The sequence below is a fragment of the Nannobrachium achirus genome (assembly GCF_963921795.1).
Source record: "Nannobrachium achirus genome assembly, chromosome: 8".
Classification (NCBI taxonomy): Eukaryota; Metazoa; Chordata; class Actinopteri; order Myctophiformes; family Myctophidae; genus Nannobrachium; species Nannobrachium achirus.
This window is the reverse complement of record NC_137817.1, coordinates 620,675-635,021: the sequence shown is the minus strand read 5'-3', so window position 1 is coordinate 635,021 and position 14,347 is coordinate 620,675. Positions and strand designations below refer to the sequence as shown.

At 42.8% G+C, this 14,347-nt stretch overlaps 1 protein-coding gene across 1 annotated transcript in view; it reads right to left on the bottom strand.

The window, feature by feature from the left end:
- Positions 1-244: 244 nt before the first annotated feature.
- Positions 245-14,347, bottom strand: part of LOC308289427 (phosphatidylinositol transfer protein beta isoform-like) — a gene marked incomplete at its 5' end in the record, with an annotated part of 31,557 nt that continues 17,454 nt past the window's right edge. Inside the window, 6 exons of the mRNA XM_080731117.1 lie at positions 245-340; positions 2,007-2,083; positions 7,115-7,237; positions 8,876-8,974; positions 11,011-11,088; positions 12,955-13,038. Of these exons, the coding sequence (XP_080587243.1) occupies positions 2,039-2,083; positions 7,115-7,237; positions 8,876-8,974; positions 11,011-11,088; positions 12,955-13,038 (429 nt within the window). The 3' untranslated portion in view covers positions 245-340; positions 2,007-2,038. The remainder of the gene's footprint in view (positions 341-2,006; positions 2,084-7,114; positions 7,238-8,875; positions 8,975-11,010; positions 11,089-12,954; positions 13,039-14,347) is intronic.

Genomic DNA, 14,347 nt, shown 5'->3' with positions numbered 1-14,347 from the left:
ATCCAGGTGGTCCCTGCTTCAGTCCAGGGACCACCTGTAGAGACTAGTAGAGATTATATCCAGGTGGTCCCTGCTTCAGTCCAGGGACCACCTATAGAGACTAGTAGAGATTATATCCAGGTGGTCCCTGCTTCAGTCCAGGGACCACCTATAGAGACTAGTAGAGATTATATCCAGGTGGTCCCTGCTTCAGTCCAGGGACCACCTATAGAGACTAGTATAGATTATATCCAGGTGGTCCCTGCTTCAGTCCAGGGACCACCTGTAGAGACTAGTAGAGACTGTGTCCAGATGGCTTCAGTTCAGGGAGGAGGGGCTTCTGTTCTCTCCAGGTCCTCCTCTGTAAAGACAAACACACTGGGTCAACTGTTGGAGCGCTTTGGCACCGCTCACAACACATACAATATTACACATACCTACCTACCTACCTACCTACCTACCTACCTACCTGTATCTACCTGACTACCTATCTACCTACCTACCTGTATCTACCTAGCTACCTACCTACCTACCTACCTGTATCTACCTGACTACCTACCTACCTACCTGTATCTACCTACCTACCTACCTACCTACCTACCTACCTACCTGTATCTACCTACCTACCTTCCTACCTACCTACCTGTATCTACCTACCTACCTACCTACCTACCTACCTACCTACCTACCTGTATCTACCTGACTACCTACCTACCTACCTGTATCTATCTATCTACCTACCTACCTACCTACCTACCTACCTACCTACCTACCTACCTACCTACCTACCTACCTACCTACTTACCTGTATCTACCTACCTACCTACCTACCTACCTACCTACCTACTTGTATCTACCTACCTACCTACCTACCTACCTACCTACCTACCTACCTATCTACCAATATCTACCTAACTACCTAACTACCTGTACTTACCTACCTACCTACCTACCTACCTACCTACCTACCTACCTACCTACCTACCTGTATCTACCTACCTACCTACCTACCTACCTACCTACCTACCTGTATCTACCTACCTACCTACCTACCTACCTACCTACCTACCTACCTACCTACCTGTATCTACCTAACTACCTGTACCTACTTACATAAAGGCATGGGTACAGACAAACACACTGGGTCAACTGATGGAGCGCTTTGGCACCGCTCACAACACATACCGACGTTTTTTGTTGAGATTGGCACATTTCACCCAGGTTCTTTCAGAAAATAAGAAAATAAACAAAAATAAAAATAATTCACAGGAGGCAAGCAGTGATCGCCCCATGATGTGCACTGCAATGTAGTTTCAAATGGACTGCACTGCAGGAGCTTTTTGAGATGAAAAAAATTAGAAGACACATGTGACATCTGGGCAGCAGGAATATGTGCCAATCTCAACAGGAAACAACGGTTCAATATTACACATATCTAAATAATAATACCAGTAAGACACGCGAAAAGTCATCTGTCTTGACCATATATGGATTCTGTTAGTGTGGTTCTCCTAACAGGGCATCATCTGGGATGGGACAGAATCCCTTTTATGCCCATATATGGAGATCCCTAGCAGAATCCCTTTTATGCCCATATATGGAGATACCTAACAGAATCCCTTTTATGCCCATATATGGAGATCACTAACAGAATCCCTTTTATGCCCATATATGGAGATACCTAACAGAATCCCTTTCATGCCCATATATGGAGATCACTAGCAGAATCCCTTTTATGCCCATATATGGAGATCACTAACAGAATCCCTTTTATGCCCATATATGGAGATACCTAACAGAATCCCTTTTATGCCCATATATTATGGAGACATCCCTGCTCTGAGTATCTGACATCAGTGTGATGTCACCTGTGATGCCATAGTGATGTGTCAGGGGAACCACAGTGTCAGGCGTTTTTCAAAGGATGCTAGTGATCCACACTCCTTTAAGACCTACCCGTTCGAACACAGACGGTTCTGATAGTAAACTGCGACCCACGGTCACAATCAAAAAGCTGTTGTACTTACCGTGTGAGGTCAGAGGTCAGGAGGTCAGGAGGTCAATCACTTAAACCCATCCCTCTGCATTCTCCAGTCTCTCTCATCTGGAAACACAACATCATTAATAATCATTAATAATCATTCACTAATCATTCATTAATCGTTATACTAAACCTTCCATGAATGAATGAATTCATTGATATTACAGTTTTTCACGATTGTTAACAGACAAGAATTGAAAATTCGGCACGATTTGCACATCCTTAACTTGTGTTAACTAAGTGTTTAATTTGTCATTGAATTGGTGCTGGATTGCGGGCTGCGCTCGGCACGCGGGCTGCTCGCGTAAACTGTCGTGTGCGACAATTTACATTTTTCTCTTTCTGTTTTTTTTTTACCTAAATGTACCGTACTCACAATACAAGAAATGTAACAAAAACATTAAAATATAAAGTAAATAAAAATGTTGCAGCCTAAAAGGTCTCTATTTGGAAGGATGAAAAAATAAATGACCAAACAGCACTGTGTTGATTGACAGGGACCAGATCCAATCAAAGAGGTTCCCCCTCAAATGAAGCATGTTTAACTTCATGTTCGCATCGTATCGCTTCACCCGGTTTGGCACAACTTCAAACTTTTTCTGCATTAGACTCTGACTTTCCTTCTTTACACTGACTCAGGGCTGTTAGAGTGTGAGTGGATCCTCTGGGTTGTTAGAGTGTGAGTGAATCCTCAGGGCTGTTAGAGTGTGAGTGGATCCTCTGGGTTGTTAAAGTGTGAGTGGATCCTCTGGGCTGTTAGAGTGTGAGTGGATCCTCTGGGCTGTTGGAGTGTGAGTGGATCCTCTGGGTTGTTGGAGTGTGAGTGGATCCTCTGTTAGAGTGTGAGTGGATCCTCAGGGCTGTTAGAGTGTGAGTGGATCCTCTGGGTTGTTGGAGTGTGAGTGGATCCTCTGTTAGAGTGTGAGTGGATCCTCAGGGCTGTTAGAGTGTGAGTGGATCCTCTGGGCTGTTGGAGTGTGAGTGAATCCTCTGGGCTGTTAGAGTGTGAGTGGATCCTCTGGGCTGTTGGAGTGTGAGTGGATCCTCTGGGTTGTTAGAGTGTGAGTGAATCCTCTGGGCTGTTAGAGTGTGAGTGGATCCTCTGGGTTGTTAGAGTGTGAGTGAATCCTCTGGGCTGTTAGAGTGTGAGTGGATCCTCTGGGTTGTTGGAGTGTGAGTGAATCCTCTGGGCTGTTAGAGTGTGAGTGGATCCTCTGGGCTGTTGGAGTGTGAGTGGATCCTCTGGGCTGTTAGAGTGTGAGTGGATCCTCTGGGTTGTTAGAGTGTGAGTGAATCCTCTGGGCTGTTAGAGTGTGAGTGGATCCTCTGGGTTGTTAGAGTGTGAGTGAATCCTCTGGGCTGTTAGAGTGTGAGTGGATCCTCAGGGCTGTTAGAGTGTGAGTGGATCCTCTGGGTTGTTAGAGTGTGAGTGAATCCTCTGGGCTGTTAGAGTGTGAGTGGATCCTCTGGGTTGTTAGAGTGTGAGTGAATCCTCTGGGCTGTTAGAGTGTGAGTGGATCCTCTGGGTTGTTGGAGTGTGAGTGAATCCTCTGGGCTGTTAGAGTGTGAGTGGATCCTCTGGGTTGTTAGAGTGTGAGTGGATCCTCTGGGTTGTTGGAGTGTGAGTGGATCCTCTGGGTTGTTGGAGTGTGAGTGGATCCTCTGGGTTGTTAGAGTGTGAGTGGATCCTCAGGGCTGTTGGAGTGTGAGTGAATCCTCTGGGCTGTTAGAGTGTGAGTGGATCCTCTGGGTTGTTAGAGTGTGAGTGGATCCTCTGGGATGTTAGAGTGTGAGTGGATCCTCTGGGCTGTTAGAGTGTGAGTGGATCCTCTGGGATGTTAGAGTGTGAGTGGATCCTCTGGGTTGTTAGAGTGTGAGTGGATCCTCTGGGATGTTAGAGTGTGAGTGGATCCTCTGGGCTGTTGGAGTGTGAGTGAATCCTCTGGGCTGTTAGAGTGTGAGTGGATCCTCTGGGTTGTTAGAGTGTGAGTGGATCCTCTGGGATGTTAGAGTGTGAGTGGATCCTCTGGGCTGTTGGAGTGTGAGTGGATCCTCTGGGCTGTTGGAGTGTGAGTGAATCCTCAGGGCTGTTGGAGTGTGAGTGGATCCTCTGGGATGTTAGAGTGTGAGTGAATCCTCAGGGCTGTTGGAGTGTGAGTGGATCCTCTGGGCTGTTAGAGTGTGAGTGGATCCTCTGGGTTGTTGGCGTGTGAGTGGATCCTCTGTTAGAGTGTGAGTGGATCCTCAGGGCTGTTAGAGTGTGAGTGGATCCTCTGGGCTGTTGGAGTGTGAGTGGATCCTCTGGGCTGTTAGAGTGTGAGTGGATCCAGGACTGAGTTTTCAGCTTGGAGGTGGAAGGTTTATGAAGGGAACCCACATAGCATAACATCATGTACCGAAATAACACTTTATTTCCCTGCATATTTGTGTGCTGTTTTATGTTTGTCTATGAAAAAAGTAGTCCCTTTACAAAAGGAGAAATAGCTCATACCCCAGAGTCATTGTCATTCATATGGTGTGTTCCATTTCTACGATTGTGTTTTCAATGTTGCACTTCAGTGTGCAGAAAATGCTTGGCAGTGTGTACTTGATGAATGGTGTGTGTTGTCATTTGAACATATGGCTGTGTGTACCAAATGAAAACACCAGTTCCATTTTGTGAACAGTTAAGAGATTTGACGGCAAAGAGTCGTCTTGCGAAGCGAGTGTGAGGTTTAGCATTTTGTGTGTGCGGTTTTCAGTTTTGTGCGTGCAGTTTTCAGAAAGCCGTTATTGTATTGAGAAACTTGTGTTAACAATATTGTGGAAAAACTGTAATATATTCATTTATCACTTGTACCTCATCTTTCATAATCCATTCATATATTACCACACCATGACCAGTTAGAGGTGGTGCCATAGTTTTGTACTTTTTCTGTTTTTCATGTGTCTAGGAGGTTGACAGTACTTCATTAGACCCCCTGGTGTGGTTGTCATGAGCAATTATGTATTCTCTTGGTATGTGTTTGTTTTTCTTAGAGGCTGCCACCTTGTGGTCAAAAGTGTCAGTTAAAAAACACACATACTTATTACATCACAGAATCAACTCCTCCCCTAATTACCATTCACCCAACACACGTGGGTGTGGCTAACTTCAGCTGGGTCACCACCCACCATGACAACCATGCATACTTAATGAACTGGGGGTGTGGCCACATAAAAACCCAATTTTAACTCTTTCTGTATACTTTTTTGGGAAAAAAAACCTTCCTCCTAGTATTTCATAATAGTTGATAATCATGTTTTAGAGGGGGATAAAAATCATGGCACCGCCTCTTTAAACCAGGAGCTCCAAAGTAAAGTCAACCTGAGTGAGAGCAAGTCCTGTGTGGCCGTGTTGTCATCACTCCTGCACCACAGACTCCTCCACCAGACACTATTGATATATTCATATGTTAATATATTAATATATTGATATATTTATATGTTAATATATTAATATATTGATATATTCATATGTTAATATATTGATATATTCATATGTTAATATATTAATATATTGATATATTTATATGTTAATATATTAATATATTGATATATTCATATGTTAATATATTGATATATTCATATGTTAATATATTGATATATTCATATTTGCGACCGAAGGTCGCATATACTCTGAAGAATCGTGTCGCTTGAGTGTCCGAAGCCTCGTGACCGTCCTTCCGAAGCCTCTGTGATGTCAGTGTGATGTCAGCGAGTTGTGACATCACTTCCTGTACAGGGCAGCTACACGAAATGTGGATAACACTATATATGGAGATAGTCCAGTCCATCATGTCATATGGGACTACCGTCATAGAAAGTAGCCATTGTTAGGCCGGAGTCAATGGCTGTCTGTCTGACTGCCAAGTCTGCCATTGACTTGCAGCGCATGAACGCCGCACTGGAGCGTGAAAACCAACAGGCCTGATGGAAAATGATACATGGCCGCAGGCTTTGTGACGTCCCACATCTTATGTGCTGGGCATACTACTAACCGACGCCAAGGACCTCCAGAGGCCATACAAAGAGTATCTAACCCGAGGCCCCTTACTAAGTAGCATACATTTACAACATACCTTCTCCAAAAACATCAATATTGAACTCCATATGTATATGGATACATACATGTATTTTTATTAATAAAGGATAAAATAAAATAAAAATGCCATAGATGGGCATTCCCAAAAGCAAAATCCCTTTATGCCCATATATGGGGATTTCTGATGTCATCAATCTCTGACCCTAACTAGCTCAAAAGCCTGCTTTACTCTGATTTACACCCTACCTTTCCAGATGATGACCTATTGGGTACACACTTATGTCCAAATATAGAAATCCCAAGGCATCAAACCTAAGCTTGGCTTTACTAATTAACATATGTTTCATGCCCATATATGGAGATCCCTGTCCCAATGTTATCAATATTAAGGACATATCTGGAAATGCCCATATTTGGTAATGTCCACATATGGGCATGTTTTGACATAACATAGTCAGGGAACTCCATGTATGGGCATAACATTGATTCTGTGAGTGTGCCATGATTCTGTGAGTGTGCTGAGCTCCTAGGGTTGATACCCTCACAAAAACATGAACAAACTCCCCCCAGAATGACAACAACTAGAATCGTCAGAGAAACGCTGTGGTTGGCCAGATTGTCAAGAATTGGCGCGACCTCGCCCTTTAGGGCGAGGTTGCATGTCACCCTGAGGTCGCATTCCACCCTTGGGTGTCTTACTAGTATATTCATATGTTAATATATTGATATATTCATATGTTAATATATTAATATATTGATATATTCATATGTTAATATATTGATATATTCATATGTTAATATATTGATGTATTCATATGTTAATATATTCATATGTTAATATATTGATATATTCATATGTTAATATATTCATATGTTAATATATTCATATATTAATATGTTAATATGTTAATAAATTCATATGTTAATATATTGATATATTCATATGTTAATATATTGATATATTCATTTCATGTGTTAATATATTGATATGTTAATATGTTAATACATTGATATATTGATATATTGATGACCTCATCCAGTTGTTTCTGAGTCTCCGCCTCCATGGCTCTGATGTCATCCATGGTGAGTTCAATCCACCTGTCAATCCAACAGAACAGCTGTCTGTGGAACAACGTGAAGACACGCCTCTCCTGCTGTGAGAGAGAGACCACGTTAACATGAGAGAGAGAGAGAGAGAGAGAGAGAGAGAGAGAGAGAGAGAGAGAGAGAGAGAGAGAGAGAGAGAGAGAGAGAGAGAGACTGGTTTACTATGAGAGTAAACCACATTCTCTATGCTCAGTAACGTGATGGCATGTTTATCATAGAATATTGAACCATTACAATGCTTTATGCTCAGTAACATGATGGTATAGAATATTGAACCATTACAATGCTTTATGTTCAGTAACATGATGGTATATATTTATCAAACAGCGTTTTGTTGAAAGGCAAGTCACCATGACATGAATTAAGATGAAACCAAACATATTTCTTGCTTGAGTCAAACGTGTGGAGCACAACGCAGGCTCATCCCATGACTAGTCTGTACAGGGGCATTAACAACTTGTGATTTTTGCAAGTCGACTCGACTCAGTAAAAAGTTGAGTTGAAGTCGACTTTATCGTTTGATGACGTCATCACATCACACACGACCCCCCAGTTATTTTGGGGGGCCCCCCAGATGATTAACTTAATGTGAAACATTGTTTTCTCACTCAACTGTAAACAAACCAACATAAAGTTTAAGTGTATAGAGCAGGGGTCTTCAACAGGGGTTTCAAAAAATGTTTTTTTTTTTTTTTTTTCATTTTTCACATTTATGTTAAAAAATAAATCATGATTCTATCCATTTTGAATAGCTTGAATACATGATTACTATGCAATTGACAGATTGTTGATATTATTGACATTGGTTCTCAGTTAATTGTTGTATGTTTAGAAATGGTAGTGGTACGGCCCACCCTGCTCGCTGTAACTTGTACATGTTTAAAATAAAAAATATGTCGTAGCCCCGACCCCCCCACCCTACGAGGTGGTAGGGGGTCCCTGCTCCTTCTCCCCATCAGTTTGGGGGTCCCCGGCCTGAAAACGTTGAAGACCCCTGGTATAGAGGGTATCTGCACATTTCTAAAGTGCCAATTTAAGGACTTTTTAATACCTCTAAAATGACAAATTAAACATTGTCCTAATTGTCAAATATATAGAGGCTGAAATTGTGAAAATAGCCGATCTACATGCTCACAACCAAATGTAATGTAGCACTGTAATATTGGATCATTCCGTTCTTGACAATAATCAATCGTACTGTTTGAATGTTGTACAGACGCACACATGGAGCAAAAAAAATGATAGAAAAAAAAAATGTTTTTTTATTCCACTTCGACTTTAGACTTTCTCTGGTGGGAGTCGACTTGTGTAATGAAGTTGACTCAGTCGACTTTTTCATTAATGCCCTAATCTGTACATTAGTGTTTTCTATGAAGGCCATTGGTTCTGGGTAAAGTAAAGTGACCACTCAGTGCCTGTTCTAGTCTTGCATGTCTGAGACAAATGCTGGTTGTGCTCGCGCCAACTGCTTGTACACTTCCTGCAGTAGGTGTAACCCTGGCTGGCTACCTTGTTCCCTAGTCTGGTGTACTGCGCCCCCTCTTGCCCCGAGCCCGCAATAACAGTCCTCAATAAGTAACACACACAACATAACAAATACCCTCTGAATGAACTCCTCCACAGTGTTCTGCAGGCCTTATGAATTATTATTAATAATAATAATAATAATATTATTCTATAAATACCTTCTGTATGAACTCCTCCACAGTGTTCTGCAGGCCGCGCCACTTGAACTTCACGGTGACCAGTTTATAAGCACACATGTGAGGACCGGACACTTCCTTCTGTAACACACACACACACACACACACACACTGAGTGATGTTGGGAGGGGACAGAAATCCATGCCGTTACACCACATCTCCAGTATTCACTTGATTATGCTTAGTTCAGTGCGGTTTCACACACTGAAAAGTCAGTCGGCGCTCTCGCATTGCCACCCTGACGACTCTCCGCCAAACGCCTCTCAAAACACTGTCGCTGTAGGCCTACTCTCCTGGCTGGGTTAAGCCGGCAGCAGACTAGCCGACAATCGGGCCTCCGACTGAAACGGGCCCGACTATCGGGCATAAATGTCTTCTAGCGTGAGGGCTCACGGATTCAATCTGAGCACCGCCGAGTGGCTCGGAGGGCGATCGGGACCAGCCCGACTCTTTTCAAACATGTTTGATATTTTTCTGGGATCCCTCGTCTGGAACAGCAGCGGGTGACCAAGAGAAAGACAGCTGCTGATCGACAGATCTCTCTCTCTTTTTTTCTCTCTCTCCATCTCTCCCTCCCTCTCTCTCTCTCTCACTCACACACATGTACAGGCGCGCGCACGCAGCCACGCACACACTTTTCATACCGTCCACATCCATCCTCCCAGGTTGTATCATGATTGCTTGCGATGGGAATTAAAACTCAATACAGGTTTGTTTTATATCAGCAGAAATAGTCACTACCAGCATGGGAACAGCGCACGGGTGACTGACTGACTCGCTATATGTTGCTCTTGTAAGTACACGCCCACTGCCTGATCTACAAACCCAACAACGTAGCGTGGAGGGACACAGTTTGATCTTGGAAATCTACTGTTCCGTGCGCCACACAGTCATACGACTAATCATAAATCAGGCACCATGAGAAGCAGACAGCACGCAGACCAGTTTAGCAGCGGAGAGAGAGGGTATAGTCAGAGAGAGGAACAGAGGCATGGATGGAAACGTGTCAAAGTGAACTCATCGTCAAAATGGGACACAAATTCCTTATTGAAGCGTTTTTTCCTCCATTGCGCGAAGCGATGCGATGGTGTGTTGTGTGGATAATACGTTAATGTGTGTGTGTGTGTGTGTGTGTGTGTGTGTGTGCGTGCGTGTGTTGCAAGGCGAAGCTCTCAGAACAGCCCCGTGACATTTTGTATTCATTATATTATGTATTATTGCATTGTTCAGGCCGACTCAATCTGAATAGAATCCTGTAGCGTGCGGAGTGTCATTAATAATGGGTGTTATTAAAAACACCCATTATTTTTTTCTGGTGACTCATACTACCCTCCTAATATATGAGCAGTGTTTTTTCCATAACTTTTTTTATTTATTTGTAATAATTATTTTTTTGAATTTCATTTTTTCCATTTTTCCAAATAATTATTAAAAATAAATGAAAAAAGTTATCGAAAAAACACGGCCTGCTCACGTATTAGGAGGGTAGTATGAGTCACCAGAAAAAAATAATGTGTGTTTTTAATGAATCTATCATGGTTAAAATGGAGTTTGAAGTTACAATGGGTGTGTGTGGGGAGAGGCCCTACCACTGCTCCCTGTTGAAAGTGGAATATCCCTTTAAGTTTTTCCCGTTCTCCTCCACTGCCCTGCGAGGCGTTCCTCTGTTTGCTATCTTCTGCTTCAGTGTTTCCTTAAGTCTACCAAGTGCTTTTGTAGTCTGATGTGTTAAGCTGGACTCACACATATGCGTGAAACATCTTCTCTGTATCGTCTGAGACTACTACCGTACTAATGCATTGTCAATGGAAGGTTGTTTGGTGTTTTGTCGTTGCCGTGTCTCTAGCTCAACCACAGCCTGTCTTTTGTCCAGTGGCCATTCTCAGACGATACGGAGAAGATGTTTCACGCATATGTGTGTGCCGCGCCTTATACGACTTCAGTAAAGTTTTTGTTTGTTGCTACCTGTTCCTCCTCCGCATCATTTATTCTGCTCTCTTTCTAAGCTTCTGGGTGAATTACATGAATTACCAAGCAAACCATTAGCTTGGCTTTTCGTAGTGTGAATGAGGCATAACAGAAACAGAACTATATTTAACCAGTTGTTTACACCAGACCTTCCAGTTGGGTCCTAGAGGTCCTCTTCCTGTCTTCTCAGACTTGAACGTAGCAGGATCCTCTTCAGCCTTGTAATCCTGATAATAATAATAATAATTAATAAATATGACTGTAGCCCTAATAGAATAACACATACCAGTAAGACTCCCTAATCAGGAGATAAGCGACCGTCAGGTCTCATACACAAACTTTAGAAGGCAATGGTAGCCAATCAGGAGGGAATATGGGAAATGGGACAGATCCATGTTGATGACATGACTGTAGAGATACTGGCCCTAAGTGGTGCAGATGTGCAGATGAAAATGTGGGCGTACACCACAATTTAGGCAAGTATCGGCATTTATCACCTCAACTTGACTTTGACGTTGGCGTAGGGTAGGATGAAATCTGAAGTTTCAAGTTCAGAGGTGGTGTAGGAATCATATCCTACACCAATGGCAATGGATAAATGTATCCACTCCAAAATGCATATCTAACACTAATAAATACATTTTATAAACGCATACATGATGGACACGCACGCCGATTTTATTTTAGAAGTGACAATGACAAGCAATTAAAATCTAGCAAATGGAAACAATCTAACATCGCTTATTTTCAATGTTACAAGTTAGGTGGGAATGGGTTCCCCCATTTAAACGTTTAAAAGTGCTTTAACAGTTATTCAGATAAGATTGCCGATCTCGCGGCTCAGACATACAGGATATACAGAGCATTGTTGGTTGTCGGGACCGATGATTAAATCTTGTGGTGGACCCTGGGGTCTCTAAATGTATACAGTAGTTAGTGTACATCAGGGTAAGGGACACCCTGCGAGATCTTGATGTATTTGGAATTTATTTGGACACTTATTTATCATTTTAAACTTGAAGTACAAAGTTATTTTCAGTTCTAACCAAAATGGCTGTTATCTCAACGTTTTCCTCGCAACATAACTACTAAAATATCGTCACTGTCGGGCAGAAACCTCTTATCTCCAAGTTTCAAATGTGTACGTCTTTTGGTAAAGCAAAGCCCTGCTTCATCATACAAGACTGTCGCACAAAACTAGTGAAAACAGCTGATCTACAAGCAGGGGCGTCACAAGGGGTAGGAAAGTGGGACTGAGTTACCAGGGCCCAAGGTGGAGGGGCCCTAGTAACTTTAGCTATTGAAAAATAGCAGATATACAAGCTCACAGTGCCGCGCTGCGAGCTTGTAGATCTGCTATTTTTGAAAAGTCGTGAAAATGTGCGCAAGTCTTTGAATATATGTATGTATTTTTTAAGTGAACATTTGTGACTCAAATTTTGCTTCTGGGGGTTCCCTGGAACTAAATATTTTGAGATGGGGGGTCCTTCACATGAAAATCACACCCGCGTGAACTGAGCGGCGGTGGCGATATGTTATAAATATAAGGTGCTGGGAGTGAAAATTATAATGTAGGGGTGCCTCGGATTAAAACAATATTCATGGGGTGACCTGAGACAAAAGGTTTGGGAACCCCTGGTGTACATTATGCTGGAGGTGATGTTAAAACCCAACGCTCCACAGGCAGGCTGTGCCCCAGACCAGCACCATCTTCAAACCGTGGATTTATTTTACCACCGGGAGATCGGAGTTATAGAACCATCTCTCCTCATACAAAATAATAGCAGATATACAAGCGGCACCTTCACCCATAAAGGCCCATTTCATTATTCAACCACAGATGACTACCTGGGGTGAGCATTGGTAACCAAATGAACAAACTGGCTGCACACGTCGGACTCAGTAGCCTATGGTTTAAAATAATATCCAGAAGATTGTTAATCCCACATTAATCCCACTGTCAAAGACTGCTGTGTAAACTAGCAAATAGTTGCTGTTCCAAGTAGTTTGTGTGTGTGTGTGTGTGTGTGTGTGTGTGTGTGTGTGTGTGTGTGTGTGTGTGTGTGTGTGTGTGTGTGTGTGTGTGTTCTTACCGCTCTAGAAACCTGACTCTTGTCAGCGATGTCGATGTGCACGACTTCTGTCTTCTGCCACTGGTCTGGATCCAGACCGTGCACCTACACACACACATGCACGCACGCGCGCACACATGCACGCACACATGCACACGCGCACACATGCATGCACGCACGCACGCACGCACACGCACACACACACACACACACACACACACACACACACACACACACACACACACATTTCAAAACTTCAAAAAATAGTGGATCTGCAAGCTCTCAACAAGTAGCCAAGCGACCTTGTAGATTATTTGTTACTATTTTGGGTATTTGTTAGCTTGTAGATCAACTATTTTGGGTATTTGTTAACTTGTAGATCAACTATTTTGGGTATTTGTTAACTTGTAGATCAACTATTTTGATTATTTGTTTGTAAATCCACTATTGTATTTGTTAACAGGGGAGAAGAGTGCAGCAAGTTGGAACATGCTGGTCTATAACGAGGTTCCCAGAATCAGGACATCATTTTGAAATGTTTTATTAATTAACGGTTGAATTAAACAATAAAAGGCTTATCTTAATTATCTAACATATAATTTTCCGAATGTCTGTCTGTCTGTCTGTCTGTCTGAGTGTCTGTCTGAAACCGCGTTTCTCCTCAGTGGCTGGAGCAATTGATCTGAAATCGCATCACCATCAGCATATGAACACACCTGACATAACTGTGAAGCCCGTTTGTCACTTTCACAAATCGTATGCTGTATAATTGCATTTTTATGGTGTATCTATATCTATTTAGCCTACAGTACCTTTTGTGACCACACATGTTAAGGGAGGGGCGCTGTTGTTCAGGCCATGCACAATCACACACAAACCCACACACACACGGGGGGGGGGGGGGGGGGGGGGAGTGTGTGTGTGTGCAGGCGGGTAGGCGGGCGGGCGGGCGGGGGGGGGGGGGGGGTGGTTCTGGCCCTGTTACAGATGTTGTCCAAAATCATGCAGATCGGTACACAGTATCTCTGTAGCCGTTAAATGGAACGGGTATTTCTTACATTGATGCTCCTACATATTAGCATGCAAGCACCAGTTAAAGTTACTTTCCATCCCTCATATACTGTGTGCACAGTGCACATCCCATAATCCACACACTGCACATCATTTCGGAGCTCATATCTTTGAACGGGTAAGGGCTAGTTCAGATTAATCTGCTAAAACTGTTCAGAGTCAAAGACAATGATGAACCAAAGAACTGAATGTGAGGTTACATGTCAACACTAGAGGGCAGAAGTTGCCTTCCTATGATGACCCAGATGGAGACCTACTAACCATCCTATGATTAGTGTTTAAATCAGCCTTTCTAATATCTAAACCTAAACCTTCCTATGATCACCCAAATGGAGACATCAGC